General features: G+C 41.2%; 2 protein-coding genes across 2 annotated transcripts; both read right to left on the minus strand.

The window, feature by feature from the left end:
- Nucleotides 1-14: 14 nt before the first annotated feature.
- Nucleotides 15-15560, minus strand: LOC306935482 (collagen alpha-2(VI) chain-like). Its single transcript, XM_079518566.1, has 28 exons — nucleotides 14730-15560; nucleotides 12383-12562; nucleotides 11083-11690; nucleotides 10828-10848; nucleotides 10638-10703; nucleotides 10370-10423; nucleotides 10162-10206; nucleotides 10043-10069; nucleotides 9894-9920; nucleotides 9759-9803; nucleotides 9612-9665; nucleotides 8169-8231; nucleotides 7171-7233; nucleotides 7026-7079; nucleotides 6901-6936; nucleotides 6733-6795; nucleotides 6144-6206; nucleotides 5687-5749; nucleotides 5109-5171; nucleotides 4909-4959; nucleotides 4685-4783; nucleotides 3402-3464; nucleotides 2895-2930; nucleotides 2745-2790; nucleotides 2464-2616; nucleotides 1515-1970; nucleotides 1359-1397; nucleotides 15-909 (listed from the first exon to the last, which is right to left on the minus strand). Exons 1-28 carry the CDS (start codon nucleotides 14767-14769, stop codon nucleotides 308-310), a joined length of 3180 nt encoding a protein of 1059 aa, XP_079374692.1. The 5' UTR covers nucleotides 14770-15560; the 3' UTR covers nucleotides 15-307.
- Nucleotides 15561-17132: 1572 nt separating this feature from the next.
- LOC306935500 (phospholipase A2 inhibitor NAI-like) lies at nucleotides 17133-21637 on the minus strand. Its single transcript, XM_079518599.1, has 5 exons — nucleotides 21505-21637; nucleotides 20444-20575; nucleotides 19900-20046; nucleotides 18831-18947; nucleotides 17133-18702 (listed from the first exon to the last, which is right to left on the minus strand). The coding sequence occupies exons 1-5, from the start codon at nucleotides 21548-21550 to the stop codon at nucleotides 18479-18481; spliced, it is 666 nt and encodes a 221-aa protein (XP_079374725.1). The 5' UTR covers nucleotides 21551-21637; the 3' UTR covers nucleotides 17133-18478.
- Between the last annotated feature and the right edge of the window lie 1086 nt (nucleotides 21638-22723).

A 22723-nucleotide genomic window follows, 5' to 3' on the forward strand; every position in this document is an offset into this window, starting at 1 on the left:
CAACATGGCGATCTTTTTTAATATAACCATAAATGTATCTGTAAAGTTTTATGGTGGATGAAAAGTGCAGAATATTTATTATGTTGCTGTAAAACATTATATCCAAAGTTAATACATTTTCGTGCCAAATCCAGTGAAGCACAAACAATGTACTGTATATAAGTGACATCATGGACAGCCCTTACAGTGCAGTATAATTAATCGTAAACCATCTCTTTATGTTTAACATAATAGATACAGTACAGCATTAGCACTGCTATTATGTACAGTGCACATTCAAGGTTCATGTCAGCCTAACAATGGTCCCTCAACATATCCAGTGGATTAAACGATGAAAGAAACTCGACTGGGACAGGTCAGAGAAGTCTTGTCCTTTGAAGATGGCCTCCTGGTCACCCATAGCCAGCTTGATTAAAACCTCCTGGTCGATATCGCTACCTGCAGAGATCACTGTGGAGACGGCCTGTGCCCTGCGCATAGCGCTTACAGCCTCTTCCAGGCTCTTATTATCGGTTACACCGTCGGTGATGAAAACAAAGTTTATCTCTGCGTTGCGTCTCGTTTGGCGTTTGCCACCAGTAGTCAAGAGATTGTTGATTGCGTAGAGGATGGCAGGCCCAACACTAGAGGAGGAATCCAAGTAAGTCATGTTTCTCAAGCCGTCGGCGATGACGGCCGGGTCGTGCGTAAGAGGAAAGGCCACGTGGTTCTCGCTCTCTTTGCCGTACTCGAGCAGCGCCAGACGGGCATGCATACGGTCAGTCTTACTCCGAGCCAAGGTCAAAGTATCTGCCACCCTCTGCAAAAATCCATGGACGTGGCGGAAGCCCTCAATGCCGAGGCGCTCTGAGCCATCCAGCAGAAATACAACGTCCACGGGCCTATCTGCACAACTGGCCACATCTGACTCTGCAGTGACGCACACAATACATCATTATATCTTTCAAGTGATGAAATCTAAACTGAGACAATATCAATATACAATTCCGTCTGGCATGAAAGTAATAAATGCTACTGTACAAGTTACTGTAAAACCAGTTTGGAGGGCATCATTGAATTGAGTGGTAGGGAATATTTATATTGAAAGAATTACATTTAGGATCATGTCACATTGACCCGCATATGCAACTAAGTCATTTCTACTGCTTTTACTAATAGCGGTCAACACAAATAAATCTTGCGTCTACGCGAAGCTGTCAAGTAACAGTGCTGAGGGTCTTAATAGTACTCTATCCACTTCTGCAGTTCAATTCACATAGTGTTCATGTGTGACTGACACTAGCCCCTACTTAACGTGCATGCAGAATTGCAGATATACAGAATACAGATAATTAGCTGACCATTAATGCAAAGCTTACCCATTTTGCAGGGAAGATCGGGGCACACAATCAGAGGTTCTGGGAAAAAAAGGATATATAAAAGTCTGCCATAAATTCAAGTTCAAGTTTATACCAAATCATAGCTTAAAAATAGATCTAGATATATGAATCCTGTGTGTGGTGATGGGACCTCACCTGGACAGAGCACAGTCTCCATCTGGTCAATGAAGTCCTCCGCCACCAGGTCAGCAAAACGCTTCATGCCTGTGACACGGTCCTTCTGCTGGCACGCTATGGACCCCAGGATCTCATCGTCCTCGATCTGTCCGAACATATCCCCAACTCCGATGGCGTTGACCACCACACTATTGTCATTGCAGAGGTAGGAGAGAAGAGTGTCATCGTCTTTTGGGTCAAAACGCCCGTCCGTGATCACCACCACAGACACCTTGGCGTTGGCTCTGCGGCTGTCCCTGATGAGGTTGTCGTAGGTGAACTTGAGAGCCGAGGGGGTGAATGTGCCCCCGGCTATCCACTGCAGGTTCTTCACGGCTGTCTTGAAGGCAGACATGGAGTTAATGTTGGGGTCACTGAGATGAATGGCCTCAAAGGTCCCATTGTGACTGTACTGTACCACTCCAACTCTGGCACCTATTGGGCAAGACAGACATGACAGACAATATTCAACACTATGCCTTCCCATATTACTGTACAGTACATTAGTTAAGCATCGCATTATTTCAATAATTTCATATAAGTGACTTTCAGTGTGTATTTCAATAGTTGGCATATAACAAGCTATAGAAATATTTTAATGTAATTATTTTGCACATGAGATGGTGAAACAGGTGTGATCTGTTCATTTAGAAAGCAGAGAATACACTTAATTAAACTGATGGCAGTCCTCATTTCGACCTCACGCAGCCACGCCGTTGTCATTTCACGGCCAAAGCAATTACAGTACTATCCAAGTACTTTTGGAGTTCACCGTGTATCTTAGCAAATGGACTGATTATGTCTGTGGAAACAGTTGTCTAATGTGGCAGTCTCAATTTCAATCCTTTTGAAAAACATGTCTGCAAAAGGATTTATACTGGTGCCTGTTTTATTGAATTTATTTTTCTTAGCTGTTTCTTAACTGTACCAGTAAGTGATGAGGGGTCATTTGCCATATTGCCAAGCCTGTTGATGGTGCTTATGACAAAGTTCTTCTCCAGGGTGAAGTTTGTCAGCCCAACACTCTCTGAGCTGTCAATGACAAACACAATGTCCAGAGCTCCACAGAGCTTCTCGCAGTCTGGTGAAAGACAACATTCGGTTCAGTGTGTTGATGCAAAAACACAACATGCTGTAACCGCTACTACATTATTTTATTTGCACACAATGTACTATACATACTGTACACACGTGATAACCGTTACTTACCACAACAACCACATGACTCCCTGATGTATGACATGACATCACATTCCTGCATTAAGCCGCACACAGATTAGCATTGTCACAGCTATAGAAAAGTAGTTCAATATTCATTTAAAAGCAAATAATATCGTAATTAAATAAAAAATCACTCACAGAGAGGCCTGGATCTCCTGCTGGTCCTATATCACCCTGTGGGTATAGAACAGAAGGAACATTTTTGATATATCTGAGAGAAATTACATTTTTATGTCACTGTTAGGCCGACAAATCTCCGTATTGTTATCATTATCATTGTTGTGGTTTTTCATAAATGAATACCTTATACTTTGTTGTATGACAGCTGGGTCACACAAAAGTAATGAAAATAGCCGATCTACAAGCTCACAATGTGCTGCGATGTGCATTGAGCCATCTGCCATTTTCACTATTTTTGAACCATTTTGAAGATTTTCATCTATAATGAAATGTCCAAAATAGAGATGGCAAAAAGCTTATGTATTTGGTTAAAAATGTAACCAATGAAAAGTATTAACAATAGAGTCTGACTCAATAACTACATTGGATCCATATTGGAACACAGGTTATTTTTTCCATTTCCTGAAAAGTAATGGTTGGGTTTTGGATATAAACAGTTCTGCTTGACAGATTCAAATTTCTTACATCAGTTCCAGGTTCTCCTTTCGGACCTCTCTTTCCTCCTTCACCTTGTATGCCTGGCTCACCCTGAAGAGTACGAAGTAGACATTTTTCGGTAGAAATGAGTCATTTCTCTGGAAAATAACTATTTTTGTTACATTTGGGATGTGATTCAACCAAATGCGATACTGGACACTGGTAAATGAGTTCATAATTCGATGTGGTTCCCCTTTATCATTCTTATCAGCCATTAAGTGTCATTAACATCTGAGCCAGACCCATGGGGCCATCCTATAATAGAATAGTATAGAGGGTATGCGCATCACATCATCATCATACCCGGAGGTTATGCAGGAACGCCTATTGAGTGGCAAAAAAACAGAAAAGTCCTGTCTGATTGCATTAAACAATGTTAAACTCACTTTGCCACTCGAGTTAACACTCACTTTATGCATGCGCATAACTGTACAACTGTCAGTCCCCTATTCTCAATGTCATGCTATGCAAATGGACAGTGATGTGCAAGTGCGTCCAAACATTACTTTTCAAAACCTGCAATCCAAAAGTCTATACTTCCGACTTTCCACAGCGATTGGCCAGGTGTGTGTGTAACTTCTTATTTGTCCAAATAATGGAGTCATCGTCACATCATGATCATAAGCAAGTATATACTTCCCTCACACAACTTTGGGTGGCATACAGTTCTAAGTGTAAAAGTGACAACATTATGTTGCAGTGACAGCTGCAGTAACTCACAATATCCAAGCCAAGCAGATTCCAGGGAGTCATTAAAGGACAAGTCCATGGAGATTTACCTGCAGCTCTACAGATTTGGTGAGTTAATCTATTCTATTCTTGTCTTGATTGTTATTTAAAGGACCACTTCATCACTTTTCAACCAGTAGAAAAACATTGCACCATTTTTTCATGATTATTAGTGAGGACCTAATACCTATTATATGAAGTTGAAAAGTGGTGAAGTGGTCCTTTAATAATTGTCTCGGCCAGGCCGAAAGCGTGGCTAAGACTAAAATAAATATTTGGATGGGTGTGTGCCATAAAGCCACTTTCCGTAATTGTTGATCCACACAGTACAGTAACTGTGATGCATATTACATTTTTGTAGAGTGCAGACATAAGCCTAATATTTTGAAGATAACTGACTGAGGCTTCTCACTTTGTATGTTGTTTTGGTTCTTTGGTTCGTACATTTATTTAGTCCTACTGTACGTTATTTCAGATAATAACACTTCTCCAAAACAATGTCATAACTTTCCACTGTACTTTGTTTGAACTGATTAACTTACAGGTTCTCCTGATGGTCCCTTGTCTCCAGATTCTCCTTTGTGGCCACAATCACCTCTGCCCCCCCTGGGTCCTTTACGACCTGGATCACCTCTGTCTCCCTGTGAATAAAGCCTCATTTTTACTTTGTTGCACAGCTGCATCACTTGATTGAAATTCTGAAATGACAATCACAATATTGACAAATGACAATAAGTGAACGCTCTCACAAGACAGGTAAACTTACTGAGGGTCCTCTTGATCCTGGATAGCTGAATCCATCTCTTCCATTGTCTCCCTTTGGGAAGTAAGGGAACAATGTGATATGTAAAGAGTTGCCATGTTCTTTACCAAGTTAAATAAGATGAAACATTTGTTTAATGTTTAACATTTTGGCGTTCTTCACAAATGTAGTGTGTATCGAAGATGAATTCCTCTTTGGCACACCTTCGGTCCACGCAGTCCGTGCTCTCCTCTCGGTCCAACATCGCCAGGGTTTCCTCTAGTTCCCTGTAACAAGGAATAGGATCTCCCATTACAATGCACTGTCATCATCAGCCTTGTATTCTACAGTACTGTTACAGTGTACACATCTACATTCATCATACAGGTCAAACTACGGGAGCTAAATATGTTTGAGCAATCTTTAGCAATACTGGTATAACATTAGCAAAGGTAAGTATTCCAGCTTTTCCAATAAGACGTTTTAGCAAACACAAAGAATAATAGAGGAATATAATTCTTTAAGCCTTTATTATTGCAGTAACGTTTTTAATACAGACATTAAAAATTCCAGCATGTTTTGACCAGAAGGTCTTTTATCACACACCCTGATGAAGGCCTTCCAGTCATTTTTATTGTCTGTCTGTTTCCAGAAATGCTAAGTTAATAAAGGCTTTAAATTCATGTTGCTATTCCTGTAGTTACTGAAGAGTGCCTTCTATTTTTTATTTGAAAAGCTGTAATAAATACACTATTGTTGTTTGATCCACATGAGCACCCAGTAAACTTAGAAAACAACATACATTTCCCCCAGGGCTGCCTTGGGCTCCTGGTTGTCCCCGTGGCCCTGGTAGGCCAAGGTCCCCCTGAAAGAGCAGGACAGTACCACAGACAAAACACAATTACTGACCATTGCTTTTGCTGCTAATCAAAATACAATCATTCAATTTGCATAGGTTTCTCAGGGAAAATTAGAAAAGTATGCCCCCCAGGTTGGCAGAGGAAGTGTAGCGCCCAGGATTACATTAGATAATTGACACTGGGTGAAAAATGGGTTGCAAAATCGTGGGATAAAAAAGAAAGTAAAAAAAAAAGTGTCCAGTGAACTTTTTTCTTTTTTTTTTAACATATAAAAGCCTTGGATCAGGCTGTCTTGGCAGAATTTCAAGAGGGAGTAACATTAGTAGAAATGGAAAATGTGAAAAATGTTTTACAGTTGCTGAGTCATCTCGTCAAAAGCACTCCTAGCTGTCCTCTCACCTTCGTGCCCTTTAGTCCATCTTCCCCTGGATGACCTCTGAGTCCCTCTGGCCCTCGTTCGCCCTGAAAATAAATTAACATATCAAGTTTCACCAGGCAGCATTAATCATTGGCTATTATGCTCTGTATATATAACAATAATAATAATAATAATAATAATAATAATAATAATAATAACAACAACAATATATACAGAGCATAATTCTAAGCCTTCATGCTGTTATCAAACCATGTAGATAATCTGTATGTGGGAGTCTGGGAGAAACTGTGAGACATTCTACTGCAGCACTGAGTTGTACAGGGAAAGTGAGCTTGCAACAGTATGAACAAAGACAATATTCTTTCCGCTGGGAAATAATATTGTTTCTTCACCCTTTTATCTCTATCTCTATCTTTGTCCCCACTAGACTATTGCCTTCTCTGCCAAAAAAAAATCATTAAATCTTCCCACTTTCATTGTTTTAATGTTTGAAGTTTTCCATGCTAAATGTTGTTTCAGTGTTGTTTGTATAATTTTATGCTGCTGACTTCTTGGCATCATATCATTCACATCATACGTACCATAGACATCTGTATGTGTTAAAAGTACCTTTTCGCCATTTGGACCAACACGTCCTAGTTTTCCCTTAGGTCCAGAATCTCCTCTCCTACCCTGGTGACATTTATGTTACAATTATTCATAATAGACTTACAAATACAATATATACAAAATAAATAAATAAATAAAAATGTTTAAGAAAATAAAGTATTGGATTACAGGTTCGCCATTTGGGCCAGGTGTCCCTCCAATACCCTACAAGAAGGAAACAAAATGTAATTTACAATACACTTCATAACTTAATAAGTTATTGTATACTAACAAATAACCAAAATAATAATAACCTGTAATCCCTTTGTTCCTGGCAGGCCTGCATAGCCAGGATTCCCTATTTCACTCTGTATGAGAAGAACATTTTGCTCGTTGATTGGAGTCAAGGTACAGGAGAGTCTACATTTGCACAGAATATTGTATGTAATGTTTTTATACCTTTAGCCCAGGATCACCATCGGGGCCAGGGGGCCCATGTTTCCCGTGGTGACCTGGATGGCCCTAAAAATCGAACATAGAAAATAGAATAACCATGGTCATAAAACAGCTTGTTTTAACGGTTTACATTTGCAAAAGAGTATTCTCTCGAGACAGACTGTTGACTCACACAATATAAAAATGCTTCCATGTTAACAAGCTGTACATCGGAAGCACTGAAAATACATAGAAAATGAATATCCCCCCCACCCACACACACACTTCTGCCTTGCCTTTACAGTTGCATAAATAAGTCAGACTGGAATTGTTTAAATTTGCCGAAGCCTATCTAGCTTGCTGTTTAGCAAATTTAGAATTCATTAAACTAGACCGGTGCCCGGCTGTAGAGCACCGAGTCGGTAACGATGGAGGTTGGAGATCCACCCGTGTCAGAGTACCCGTTCAACCTATCTGTCTGTGTCCCTTTTATGCCCATATATGGAGATTTCTGTATCTGTCTCTCTGTATCCCTTTATTCTTATAAATGGAATTCTGTGTCAGGCATCCCCAAATATGGAGTGTTGTGATGTCAGAACAGGCCAGCTCCATATATGGAGCATGTGCCTGTCCAGAGCGCAGGCAGAGGCCTTTTGTGGTGGTTCTGGACAACCGTGGGTCCGACCGACACCGGGCACCCCACTCCCTGTGGGGGTGTGGAATGTTACGCGTGTGTCGAATTTGAAGTTGGTGGGGCTAACGGTCCTCGAGTTATGTGCATTATAGCCGTACACTACACACTACACAGTACACACGTACTATACAGACAGATGTACAGACAGCCGTACAGAGACATGTTGCATTTATAGATAGATATTTTCATTAATGATTATGACAAACAGATGACTGTTTCCTGTCAAAACTTTTGCGAGGTGCAGTTACAGAATCTTTGTGGCATTCAAAGTTGTGGGAAGTTTTGTTTAAATCTGGACAATTCAATTTAGGTCATGTGCTGTACAAACCTTCTCTCCCTCAAGTCCAAGTGGCCCAATGTCACCAGCTTCTCCAGCATAGCCATCTGGTCCCTTTTGGAACAAAACAGAAAAGGCGTTTCCCTCTGAATTGCATTTTTTATTAAAAAACAAATGTTCGTTATAAAAATATCACACACACACGCATCAACAATGACCACCTAGCCATGCATAACGTGAAATGTAACAAAATAAGTTATCACACTATAGCGATTCATGTTTCACGTTATAACATAACCTTTTATCTTGTAGGCCTATGGGATAAGTTTGTAACCTCTGTGCCCAGAGTCACATGTGTTTCTATGTGTTTTTGTTTCAATTTGTATGTGCTTTCTTATTTTCTATTAATCTGCTGATCTATGTTCTATAATAAGCCATTCAGTTATCATTTCATGTTCATGACATGGCTGTGGTGCAGGTTATTGCTGTGATGGTGCGTTCACATGGGCAGATGAAACAATGCAAAGACTGAAGTTGATTTGGAGCAGCTAAATGGAGCAGCTAAACGCCATGTCGCTGGCTACCTTTGACAATGAATGGTAGACTGCATCGTTTAATCTGCCCGTGTGAGCGCACATGAGTCTTCAGTTTGACCTATCAGGCTACACTGATTGAGTGATTGGCACTCACAATGTTTGTGGCACCTGAGTGTGGCTCTGTCAGTCCAGGTTGAATGTGAGCGCAGAACTGGAGGAGCAGGAGGATTCTTTCCCAAGTCTTGCTTAATTCGTTTCTTTTGGATCTTATTGGATGTACGAATACCACTGGATGAAGATTACTTTTATTTCCATTGTGGAGTAAAATTCCAGGATTAAGGCTTTGATTGTGATCGGACTTTGCAGAAGATTTAAGGGGTGGTAAGAGGAGCCTTACCTACTCTTTAATCTTTACACTTTTGCAATTTGCTTTCTTTTGGACATTTGAGTTTAGTTTTTGGACAGTGCCAGGACACTAATTGATTTACAGGACACTGTAAATTTTTGAGGACACTATATTTTGGTTTTGGTTTAACATTTCAGCTAAACTTTGTTACTGATTCTTTTAGTGATTTATTCTGAACTGACCTACTACCTCCCTCATGTTTGTCTGTGTTTTATGTTTTGTTCCTTGTTTTTTATAGGGTCGTAACAAACATGAACAAACTTAGCAATATCTTGTTATAAGGTGAAAAACATCTTGTTTTTGTGAAAAACATGTGATGTTATAATGTGATAGTTTTTTTGCCCCTGGCATGCATAATAATGGGATGAACCTTCCTGAGGGAAATATTGTTATCAAGCTCTACCGTACATGTTTAGATATGTTTATTTGGGAGAGATGTATTAATGAACAATACATAAAATGCACTGTAATACATAGAATTTAGCAAGAGATGCACATTTTCACAGTGTATATACTGTATGAACAGATATACTGTATGAATGTTGGACTCACCATGTCTCCTGGATCACCTTTGCAGCCAGGAGCTCCAATTCGCCCAATTTTACCCTGAAGACACCGACAATCATATCAGTTTCCATACGTAAGTGTCACCCGCAATTCTGTTCCAGTAATAATATGTAGTAAAGGGCTGAGTCTCACCTTTTGTCCATCTGTTCCATTCCTACCATGCAATCCAGCAATACCCTAAGTAGTAACAAGTCAGTCAGCATAGAAAATCTTAAACTGAGAAGAGGTGAACATACAAATGTAGACATCAAAGACAATGGTATTCACCTTTGCGCCACTGGCTCCAATGTCACCCTGTCCAAAAATAAGCCACAGGTAGACAAAAATGAAGAAATACAATAAAAAATTATAATTATAATAAATAATAATAATAAGATTGAAATGCAAAGGATTGAACATGGCATTTTAGATCTTACCTTTTCACCCAGACCACCAATCTCTCCCTGTATGGCAGCACATAAAGACATGTTTAAGAGACAGATATACTACAGAATGTTAATGGATCTGCAACATGCTGGATCATTGCTCAACAAACCTTTGGACCAGGTCGTCCAATTGGGCCTTCAATACCAGGATCACCCTGTGACATGAGATATAGACATTTCACACAGTGCAGCTTTTTGGTATGAATTCTTTGTATGACTGAACAATACAATATTGTAGACTGCTGCAAATTCCAGTGGTCCGAGTCCTTACTTACTTAGCCTCGGTTCCCAGGCTTTTATTTTCATTCGCATACTTACTTGATGACCCTTTTCACCTTTCAGTCCTGAAAGACCACTACCTCCTTTTGCACCCTGGAATGAAATTTAAAAAATATTTGTTTTAAGAGTGCAAAAACGTACATTTCTTAATGATTTCACCAGGTGCGTAGCGTGGATTTGACTGGGACAATTAGAATCGCGGGGGGCTGCAATGTATCTTTGATGGTTTTTCGTCTTTCAGAAGCTAGACTGGTCAAGATCTCAATTGACTGGGCCTGTGCACGTCCAACATGTGCAACATCCTCACCTTTGCACCTCGATAACCTTTTGGCCCAGAGAGACCTGGAGTTTCCAGGCATGTATGTTGGTAACACTGTGAAATGGTACATACAAAATAGTTAAGTTGTGGAAAGCTCTGAAATTAACACTAATTAACACTAATATTGCTAAAGCAATAGAAAAGCTAAAGATTTTTAAGTCGTCTGTAATAGTCTTACCTGTAAATAGGCTTGATATTTCTGTAAAGCAAATAAAAGTAAGTACTTATGTTATATATTATATAAGCATGTACATTGTATACACACACTTGCATATATTACTGCATATAAATACACACACACACACACACACACACACACACACACCATTTCATCTTATACTGTACTGTATATGCACGCATGCACACGCACGAGCGCGTGCACACACACACACACACACACACACAGTATACACTTATTTTAGGCTGGAATCACCATGGCTTTTATGATACGGTCAATGGAATCTGTCATTATTTTTGGTCGCCCGTCAATGATGTCCACAGCTATATAGTCCTCTCTATACACTTCAGAGGGGGAGTTGGCGATCTCCCTCATTCCTATTTCATCAATGTTCCTGGAGGCTGCCACTGAAAAGATGTGGATCCCTTTCTCCCTGGCCCTCTCAGCTGACACCTTGATCCCTCCACATGGGCTTCCTGTTACATGACCATCAGTGATCACCACGGAGAACAGGACAGTCTTTGTTGCAGGGTTGTGGTGGGTCATCTCATGAGTCATGTTGGTTAAGGCACAGTCAGTGTAGGTGCCTTTGCCCAGGTATTTAATCCCACTCAAGCTCCTGATGAAGCTCTCTCTGGTGTTGAACTGGCTGAAGACCACTTGCTTCTGGGAAAAGTGGAGTCCTCCTATGGACCAGGTGATCCTGACTTGGCCCCTGTACTCTTCATCAGCGAGCTTCTGGGCAAAGATCTTGGTGAACTCCTTGACATTGTCCACTAGTATACCAGGGGGAGACTCTTGTAGGGCGATGGTCTCAGACGTATCGATGGTGAAATATAGCCGGACCGGACAATCAATAACCTCTGAGAGAGCACAATATATTAAAGTAAACACATGTAGAAGTTGATGCAACTTGGTGCACAGTAAAACAATCATAGGCCTAATCATTTATCCATTCTTCACTAAATTCTCACTAAAGTGACCTAAACATTTCTGAGTGTACAAATGTAGCCAAATGGACCCTTAAGTTATATTTGATTACATTTTTGCAATTTCACTTAAAGGGCCACTTCACCCCTTTTGCAACCAGATCTTATTTTAATGATGTTTAGGACACAAACACTTTCCTGTTTTTTGTTTTGTGTGTAATGAGTTTTCAGATTTTAGTCATGACACCATCTTCATGACTAAAATGTGTCATGAAAATGTGGTCTCACTTCCTTCCTGGACTATATACATGCTGTCGACTGGGACTCACTTTATTTGCTCTCGCCAGAACATTATTTACTATTCTCTGCCTATCGGGTCGCAACTCGAATGGCCCTGAGTCGGCTAAGCAAACTTTGCAACATTCAACACAACTCGCTCGCTTTAGTTCGCTCAAGTTCGCTTGAGACGGCGGGCCTCCATTGCGGTCTATATAAAGAAGCGCCCCATCAGCGCCCATCGACTCCTAGGATCAGCAAAAAAGGCTCAGCGGTGAAATGGCCCTTTAAGTCCCACTAAAATGACCTGAAACCCTGAATCCAGACTTTGTGTAGGCTACTTAACTCACTCTCACAACCTGTAGGTGTAGGTGATGGCGGTTTGATGGGGGGTTGGGTCGGTCTGGGTTGGTCACTTCTTCCTGGTATTGGCCTTGGTCCACGAGGGCTGAAATCCCTTTGGGGGGTTGCCGCTTGGAGAATGCACAGAAAAAGGAAGACCAACATCATGGTGTACCTGGTGCTCAACCCTGAAGAGAAAGGATAGGTGGTGGATAGGATAGTGTTTGAAGCGGCTTTTTGAAGCTCCCTTTACAGCAGGAAATGGCTGTCAAACAAGTGAGTCGTCCCAGAAGGCATCTCCAGAGGGCTTTGGAATGTTTAGAGTTGTTTTAAACAATGTCAAGGAATAGCCACACTTGGAGACAAGTAGCCTTAACCACACAGTATTACATAAAATGGTGAAATGGAACACTTGGCTGCCACATCACATACTGGCTATAGGCTACTTTAAATTCAGATGGGCTACCTACATCTACATTTAATGTAGTGTGTATTCCAACCAATTTACTTACTTATTCTTACTGTATCCTACTTGTACAGTGTTTTACATTCATTGCAACTAGTGTTGATTGTTTATTATTGTATAAGGCACACTTCACCCCTTTTGCAACCAGATCTTATTGTCTCCACCAGGCCGAAGGCATGGGGAGAGTGTATGTTTTGCACTCCGTCCGTGTGTGTGTGTGTGTGTCCGTCCTTCCGTCCGTCTGTGTACCGCTAATCTCCGGCACCGTTAACCCGGTCGATGCCAAACTTTGCACACGCACTCCCTGGATGCCAACGATGAACCTCTGCCCCACATTTTCCAGAACGGCCTGTTATAGCGCCACCATGAGGCAGCTTTTCAATTGTTTTACCTAAAACTGCACCGATCTGCGTGAAACGTTGCATGCACACTCCCTAGAGGCCAAGGACAAACCTTTGACCTGCATTTTCCGCATCTGCCTTTTATAGCGCCACCAGGAGGCCGACTTTTGTAAAACACAATTTTTTATATTACTCCTCCAGATTCTGTCCAAAAATCTCACATCGTTACACAGTATCTCTATGGTCATGTGCTCAAGTTGGATCTGTCCGATATTTCATATTCCATCCTAATTGGCTATAATTGGCTTTCACAGTTTGCAAGATTGCCCCGTTTTGAACAAAAGCCTCAAATCATGAACGCAGCATGCAATTTACATGAAATCTTTCACACATTTTCTTACTAGGCTAAGGAATATATCCCACCCTTTTCACATTGGCCTGTTATAGCGCCACCAACAGGTTGATTTTTGCAAAACACATTTTTGGAACAAAATGCCTCAAATCATCCAATTGCCATCAAAGGCGTATGAAGAAATGCCAATCGGTACTCGTCTTGTGATCAAGACGAGTCTGTTGGATTTCTCAGATTGTACACTGATTGGCTAAGATTGCCTTCCAAAGTTTTCAGGAGTGGCCCGTTTTGTACAAAATGCTGCACATGTCCTGCTCATCCAGAATTCTATCCTCAGAGATGCTATGAGTGATCTGGCTCTGAATTTCCTCAACAAAATGAAGAACATTGTTGCAAAAACAAATAAAAAAAAACATCCTCCTAAACATTTTGCCAAACATCACACACACTCCTATCCTCCTGGTGGAGACCTGTGCCCGGAAGAGCACTTTTTCTAGTTTTAATGATGTTTGGGAGAGAAACACTTTCCTGGCGTTTTTATGTGGGTAATATGTGTTTTTACTTTTTAGATATTTTAGTATTTCAAAGTGTCCATGATGTCTTGGACACTGGGCTCACTTACTTCCTGGACTACATGTTGTCTCAGTCAGTAAGACAGGAGGAGCAGTGCACCAAAGGATTATGGGAATTGTAGTCCAGGAAGGAAGTGAGCCCATGCAGTGTCCATGACTATGACATCATGGACACTTTGAAATACTAAAATATGTAAAAACACATATTACCCACATACAATCGCCAGGAAAGTCTTGTCTCTCAAACATCATTAAAATAAGATCTGGTTGCAAAGGGGGTGAAGTGTCCCTTTAATCATTAAAGGGACAAAAAAGGGACAAGTTTGGGAACCGCTGCTTTAATGAATTGAATGCATGGGACCACAATGGAAACCTATGGGTTTTTGTGTTATCCTTTTAACAATCTTTGAAAACCGTACCTCTGTCCTACAAACTGTTAATTAAGTATTAAATCGATCAATCATCAATCAATTACTACAACGTTCCAGGATAACTGGCTATTCAGCCATATTATCTTCAAAAAGATATGCATATATGGGTTTCTATAGAATCAAGTGACCCAAATAAGTTCTTAATCATTATGTGAAACAATTAACTTAAGAAGCCTATAAGAGCTTACACTACCTTTGCCAACTTCATGTGCCGACTCCACTCCACACTGCATTGTTGGAAAAATGAAGTTTAGTCTAGCCTGCTATATAGCCGTGTTGTTAGTAGGCCTACTAATTAAGGATGAAAAACCAAAACACAACAAAGAGAGCCGTTTGCGAAAAGTCGGTCTAATTGAAGCAAATTCCATGGACTATAAACATCAGATTGCCATCTTCATCGGAAAGTACCCATATCAGTTAAGTGGATCGAGCATTCGGGGTCAGCTCTTGGTCGAGTAGCGCCTTCTTCATCTGCGTGCACGCACAGGCGCGCCGCGCTTCATGAGGCGCGTATCTGTCCAACTCCGAAACAGCACACTGAGCACAGTGAGTTAGCGCTGCTCACCCCTGTTTCAAATGGCTACTCGGCATCGTTTGAAATCACTTGCTGTAATCACGGGCTGGCTGTAGTCCACTCCAAAGTCTGCCCGGCCGTTTGTTCAATAGAATATAGAATAGAATATTCCGCGGCGCTGTTTGACTCCCAACTTCTCGGACGTTTATTAAAGTAAGAGCACATCTAGCTGATTTGCCAAGAGGAGTAAACAATTAAGCTATTTCGTATAGGTAATGTAATGTTTCAGAGTAGTATCTAGCTAGCCTATAGTCCTATACCCCTAGCCTAATGTAGGATGTTCCTCTAAAATGCCTACTACTATTCGCCTATGTGAGCGCAGTGTGCACCACTTTGTTAATATTCTAAAAATTACGTAGGCCTAATTTGCATTCCTCAGCGGTCTGTCAGTCCTAAGATTGTGTCTACAGATCAGCCTCCAGACGGCTTCATTCCCTTACATGGAGTGAGCTGTGTGTCTACTCCAGCTTTGTGTATATTTCAAGGCTGTAGCATGGATGATGTATGCGTCTCTCCAGCTTCTTTCCAACTGTTGCTTCTATAATCTATTCATTCTCACCAGAAAGCATGCCACTGACTGGACACAGCTTTACTTAAAGGGCCATTCCCGTACCTTCAACAGCAGCCACATAAACCTCGACAACTGTCCAAACTTGCTTTATTATTGTCTCCACCAGGCCGAAGGCATGGGGAGAGAGTATGTTTTGCACTCCGTCCGTCCGTCCGTCCGTGTGTGTGTGTCCGTCCGTCTGTGAACAGCTAATCTCCGGCACCGTTAACCTGGTCGATGTCAAATTCCAGAACGGCCTGTTATAGCGCCACCAGGAGGCCACTTTGTGCAAAACAAGTTTTTGGACAGTACACCTACAGATTTTGTCCAAACATCACACAAATTGGTACACAGTCTCTCTAGAGCCATTGAACGAAACGGGTTTTTCAGATTTCTCAGACTCTATCCTGATTGGCTAAGATTGGCTTCCAAAGTTTGCAGGAGTGCTCAGTTTCAAACAAAATGCTGCAAATCATGGACACATCGTGTGATTTCCGTGAAATTGTGCACGCACATTCCCACTAGGCCGAGGAAGAAATCCCACATGAACATTTTCAACTCAGCCTCATGGTGGCGCTATAACTCGCCGAAAAGTGTTTTTACCTCTAACTGCACGGATCTGTGGATAACTTTGTATGCCAACTCCCTAGAGGCCAAGGAAAAACCTTTGCCTGGAATTTTTCACATCTGCTCTTTATAGCGCCACCAGGAGGCCGACATGTAAAACACATTTTCTAATATTACTCCTTCAGATTTTATCCAAATTTCACGCAAATCGGTACACATGCTCTCCATGGTCATGTGATCAAGACGCGTTTGTTTGATTTCTCATAATCCACCTTCATTGCCTACGATTGGCTTCTAAACCTTTCAGGAGTAGCCTGCTTTGTACCCGTTTTGTACAAATTGCCACAATTACTCAACGCAGCGTCCGATTGCGCGCACACACACACACACACACACACACACACACACACACACACACACACACACACACACACACACACACACACACACAACATCCTCCTGGTGGAGACCTGTGCCCAGAAGGGCACTTTTTCTAGTAATGAAGCTGATTAGCCATCGCATCGACTGGTGGAATATTCATCACTGACTGTGTTGAATTAGCAGATGAGATTATTTTAATGTGTTATGGGTTAGGGTTAACTGATCTGATTTCTGAATGTCAGGGTGCATGTGTGCGCACCAGTGCATGTTTATGTGCGTGTTTGTGGTGTTACATTAACATTAATTCAGATTCAGAATAGAATGATGTGCATGTGCCGCCATCTCGGTGTGATGCGCCTTCTGGTGGTGATTCCAAACATTTTTTTTTTAAAGATATTTTTATTTAGACAAACATGCCATACGAGTCTTTTCTTTCTTTTCCATAATGATACAAAAAGGACAACAACAAAAGCAACCACAACAAAAAAACATTCCACCCACCCACCCACACACACACACCCCCACACACACACCCCAGGTAGTTGCATCTTTACATTTGCATGAATGAAAACATGATACAATATCCCGTTTAGTTAACAGGACGCAATGATGATAACAAAGACATAAAGGAACTCCATAGTTTCTCATAATGTTGCTGGGTTCCTCCTTACATTATTGGCCTATACAATCTTTTCAGGAGTAGGCCTACAATAGGAAGTTAAAACCACATTGAGACTAAAGTATCTTTTAGTGTGAACTGGCCAAGAGAAGAGGCGAAATAAGTAACACAGCTCTGCCAGTAACAATAAATACAAGACAATAACAGGACAGACATGCAACGTTCATAAACACAGTAGGCCTACCCACTACCGAAGAAGCTCAAAGGGAGAACAGGAATGTCTATAGAGCGTCGCAGTCCCGCCCCCTACCCTGGACCAGGAAATGATTCTCCGTTCATTTTCCTCATAGACATTTCAGAAAGTATTTATTTAAAGACGTTTACGCCGCAGACAAAGCCAACTCGAGTCGTGACAAATCATGACAACAAACACAATTTTTGGGCCGAACAAATAATTAGAAAGAAGAAAAAAACGGCAGGTTACAACACTTTTTTGTTGTTTTTCTTCTTTGTAATCATTTGTTTGGTCCAAAATATTGGTTGTGTTGTCATGAGTTGTCACGACTCGAGTTGGCTTTGTCCGCGGCGTAACTAATAGTATCTAGATACTAGATACTATTAGTATCTTTAAATAAATACTAATAGAAATGTCTATGGGAAAAATGCATTGGGATTAATTTCTTGGTCCATGGTAGGGGGCGGGACTGCGACGCTCTATAACGCAACAATAAAGGCTAATATATAAAAACGTATTTGCTAATAAACTAAAAAGAAAAGAGAACCAACATTTGCTATACGTCAAAGCAGGAGCAATGTTTGGGAAGTGTGCCCATGGCAATCCTTTTAAAACTCACTAGGGGCATCACAGAAGCCATGGTTTGAGTTAGCCTGGCTAATAAGCCAGACCGAATCAGCCGTTGGCAAAAAAAAATGCCTACCACGACAGTGTGATATTAGTCTGGCTTATTAGCCAGGCTAAGTTTGAGTCTGGTCTGTAGCCTATAGGCCATTCCTAGACCAGGGTCCAAAAAAAGCAAGGCTGTTTTTCCCAGACTCCGATTTTGTTGGGGGCACGACGCAGCCAAGCATTTGATCTGAGTTTGAGAGAGTTTTGGACAAGTTCAAATTTAGAACAAATGTAAAGTGGGAGTTTACCAAGAATGGCTTTATAAGTAAGAATATACCAATGTAGCAACCTGCGAGACGTTAAAGAGTACCAACCCACTAAGGCGTACAGAAGCAGCAAAACCTTCAGTTGAACAGAACAACAGAGACCACTGGTGCTGCCAGGAGCAATAAGAGGCTAACAGCGGTGCTGGTAGCGCTGTTGCACAAGTCACCCTCACAGCAGCCAATTGCTGTTACTGTCAGACCTAAAATGGAGGAAGGGTGAGCGTGAGTGTGAGTGTCCAATGAAACGCACAGGCTCTTTGAGACGCAGCCCTTGTAGGTCATCGCATTGCCTTTGACTTCCACTGTGAACAGACATAAAACATGTTATTGTCTGTATAAATATCCCTTTAATTGACCGTTCTTCTGAGCTGAAGAATGTGACATATTTGGGTAAAGGAGAGGCTGTGGTCTGAAGCCATAGACTTGTTACCTCGCTGTGTGATGCATCGATCCTCATCACCAGCACATGACAGGATGTCTGAACAGTCGTTGCCGTTGCAGGTGTAGCACTTATTACCGTTGGGAAAATCTGAAGGTCTGGCAGGAGCTGTAGGTTTTACATTTTTAAATGGTCATATTATATTGTTGATTTATTCAACCCTGAACCTCATGTACAACAAAATAACATTCACATATTTGCATAGCCTCAATTTGCAATACTAGATTTTTTATAATGGGTTGAATCTAGAGTTGCAACACCCTCCGTTGACAGCAATATGATCCAAATAGAAAAGTCTGATCTGCTTGTATTAAACAACGTTAAACTCAATAACAAGCAGCTGTAAGGCAAGCTTGAATTATCCTCTTTCAATCTGCAAAGTGTTTGTTTCATAAAAATCCATCATAGACCTGAGCTACTTTCTGTCAAGATATTCCGTGCAGGTGATTATTTTGTTGAGTGTTGGAGTTCGGAAGCACTCGTTTTCATTAACGCATCGTGCTGCTGCTTACTGCAGTATATGCAAATTCGAAACGGGTAGTACGCAGGCCGTTGAGTGACTTCCGACGAGCGCTTCCAAACAAAAATTGCTTGACAGAAAGTAGCTCATAACATGTCTACGGTGGATTTTTATGAAACAAACGCTTTGCAGATTGAAAGAGGATAATTCAAGCTTACCTTACAGCTGCAATGTTGGTGAGTTTAACGTTGTTTAATACAAGCAGATCGGAAATTTCTATTTTGATCAATGGGCTGTCAATGGAGGTTGTGGCAACTCTAGATTCAATAAAAAAATCTAGTGTTGCAAATTGTGGCTAATATTTGCATAAACAAGTTAAACCACACATTTATTACAGTTGGCCTCTGGCACAAATGCAACTCTCAATGCTCCTCATAAGCATTTGACACTACACACGCGCGCATGTGCGCACGAGCGTGTGCAGTGCACACACACACACACACACACACACAAGCACTCTGAGATTCCCTGTGAATGAAAAGTGCAATACAAATACAATTCATTATTATTATTATTATTACACATGCTATAGGTACTTACATGTGGGATATTGGACATTGCAGAGGTCAGTGGAGCAGCACTTGCTGCTAACAACTGACCTGCTGATTCCAAAGTTTATTGAGCCACTATTGCCGCACCCAGCAGATAGCAGGCAAGTCTTGATATTCAAATCCATGGTAATCTCACCTAAAAACAAAGATATTTCCCACTGTCAAACAATGTCTTAAATAATCATACTAGAAAGTGTTACAATAATGAAATACAGAGGTTGCAGTATATTATACTTCTTATCACCTGTGGTGGAAAGTTTGAAAATAGCAGATCTAAAAGCTTGTGAGCTTGTAGATCTGCTATTTTCAAAAGATTATTATACATTTGAGAATTTGAAATGGGACATTCTGCATAAAGAGTACTTTTAATTTTGGTATTTTAAGTACATTTTGATGCCAATACTTTTGTACTTTTATACTCGAGCAAAATGTTGAATCCCGGCCATTTACTTAACAGAGTATTTTTACATTGCAGTATTCAATACTTGTGAGTAAAAATGTGAGTACTTTTCCCACCACAGCTTATCACATACCCATATATGCCCTGGTTCTTAATGCACCACAGGAAGCAGGTTCAGCATCAGAACAGTACACTGAGTTATTGCAGGTTCCTGTTCCTGTGGCTCCAACCTCAGTGCACTTGTAACATTTCAAGGCAGAGAGATCTAAGACAAGAGGGGGGCGATACAGAGGTTACAACTGAACACTAATGTAAACTTTACACACAGTCCACCTTGCATATCTATTGGATTTGGAAGCATGACTTTCTGAATACAGCCGCCTTCTACCCCCCCCCCCCCCCCCCCCCCCGCGCGCTCCAGCTAGGTTATCTTTTTTTCCTCCCCCCACGCAGCTCATCCCTTTCGATGGTATGCGTAGGAGGAGAGCTTTTTGGTGCCTGGCCCAAGCCCCCGCGAGCCAAACCACCCCCCCCCCCCCCCCCCCCCCCCCATCCCCCCACCCAAGTACATTTTGTGCCTGCACTATACAATGATAATTGTAATGTGATGTGATGTCTTCCTACTTCCTACCCCCCACCCCCCCTATCCCCCCACCTCTTTCTTTTTTCTTCTGAAGATGCAAGTAGGCCGGGCGCAGCTCATGCAGCGACCAGCAGCAATACGTTTGGTTTGATTGATGTATTGTATATGTGTTTCAAGCCTTATGACCTGCTGTAAAACCAATTGCCCTTCGGGGACACTAATAAATAACCTTGAACCTTGAACAATCAATCATAATCTTCACTAAAACCCACCCCAAAAAAGATTGTCCAATGCCAATACAAATAGTTTAGCAACTGTAACTGATGGCGAGCTTTTGACACCTCATAGATGCAGTGCAGCTATAGGAGCAGACGCACTGTCGTTAAAGTTATAAGTTCGATACTGTTTTGTGTATCTGTAACATTTCCTCGCATTCCTCGCATATTTAAATAATGTCATGCACATTGTTTCCTGCAGTGCATGGCCTGCAGGCCTCGTTGACTACATTTAGAAGACATTTTGAATCTCTTGCTACTGAAATGATCGATTATTTATTATGGAGAAATCCAATCATTGCATTAAACCCCAACATATCATTTAAAAAGACTTACCTTTTGGGAAAAGCAGAACCCCAAGGATCACTATGACTAGATGCATCTTGTTGTCCGTCCAACAGCTCCAACTGAAAAACTGGGCAACCGTACAGCTTTTATAACTGTCTACAAATGGGGTGGTGTCTAGATGGGATGGGGTGAGGTTGTTTCAACTTCTCGGAAGTTGAACACAGAACTATGGGGTCAGAACAGTATCAAAAGTGTCATGGTAAATCTTACACATTTGTAACTCACAAGTTCAGATTTGCAACTCACGTGAGTGAACTCACAGGTTCACATTTGTGTTTTGTATCCACAAGTTCAGATTTGTGTTTTGTATTTGTGTTTTGTATTTGTGTTTTGTATCTGTAATTTGCATCTGTGTTTTGTATCCGTGTTTCGCATCTGTGTTTCGCATCTGTGTTTTGTATTTGTGTTTTGTATTTGTGTTTTGTATCTGTAATTTGCATCTGTTTTGCATCCGTGTTTCGCATCTGTGTTTGAAACACAAATACAAAACACAGTTGTGAAACTATTTAGGCATGCCCAAATATGGAGTTGCAGAGACAGAGGCCTTGTGATGTCAGCTGTGGCCCGGGCAGAGGCCTTTTGTGGCGGTTCTGGACAACCATGGGTCCGACCAACTCGACACCGGGCACTGCACTCCCTGTGGGGGTGTAGAACGTGTGTGTCGAATTTGAAGTAGGTGGGGCGAACGGTTTTGGTATTACAGACGTACAGCTGTACAGACACAGAGACTTTGCATTTATAGTTAGATGATACATTGGCTACTATATTCCCTCATTTAAAACCTTTGATTTTGACATGTTAACAAAATGAAATAAGAATGTTGACTCTGTCAATACAATATTCAATTGACAGTCATGCAAAATCAGGCATATTTTCCTATATAATGCCTAATTTGCATATTTAAATATACAATTTCAGAAAACTTAATACAATAAATCATTGTTTTCATGTAATTAATCAACTATAGGCCGTGTTGGGACCCCAGAAAAAGTGCCTAGAAAATGAATTTCGTTCCCGCGTCATGGGCACTACTCATTCAATGCATTTTTTCAAATCAACCTGGGGACCACTATTGTGTTGGGTGGGGATATGGGCTAAGATTAGTGCTTTTGTAACTTAACACTTGCTATGCATCCCATGTGTATACAACATCCCACTGTTTCTCAACCGTTGACTACTACTGGTAAAATGTCCTAATAATAATGAC

Source organism: Electrona antarctica, assembly GCF_951216825.1.
Source record: "Electrona antarctica genome assembly, chromosome: 13".
Lineage (NCBI taxonomy): Eukaryota > Metazoa > Chordata > Actinopteri > Myctophiformes > Myctophidae > Electrona > Electrona antarctica.

Excerpts from the sequence above, each read along its gene's own strand:
- LOC306935482 (XM_079518566.1), bottom strand. The coding sequence starts at position 14,769 with ATGCAGTGTGGAGTGGAGTCGGCACATGAAGTTGGCAAAG. Across the intron at positions 12,563-14,729 it reads GGCACATGAAGTTGGCAAAG|GGTTGAGCACCAGGTACACC; the intron begins GTAGTGTAAGCT and ends CTTTCTCTTCAG. Across the intron at positions 9,921-10,042 it reads TTGGTGGTCTGGGTGAAAAG|GGTGACATTGGAGCCAGTGG; the intron begins GTAAGATCTAAA and ends ATTTTTGGACAG.
- LOC306935500 (XM_079518599.1), bottom strand. The coding sequence starts at position 21,550 with ATGCATCTAGTCATAGTGATCCTTGGGGTTCTGCTTTTCCCAAAAG. Across the intron at positions 20,576-21,504 it reads GGTTCTGCTTTTCCCAAAAG|ATCTCTCTGCCTTGAAATGT; the intron begins GTAAGTCTTTTT and ends CTCTTGTCTTAG. Across the intron at positions 18,703-18,830 it reads TCGATGCATCACACAGCGAG|TGGAAGTCAAAGGCAATGCG; the intron begins GTAACAAGTCTA and ends GTCTGTTCACAG.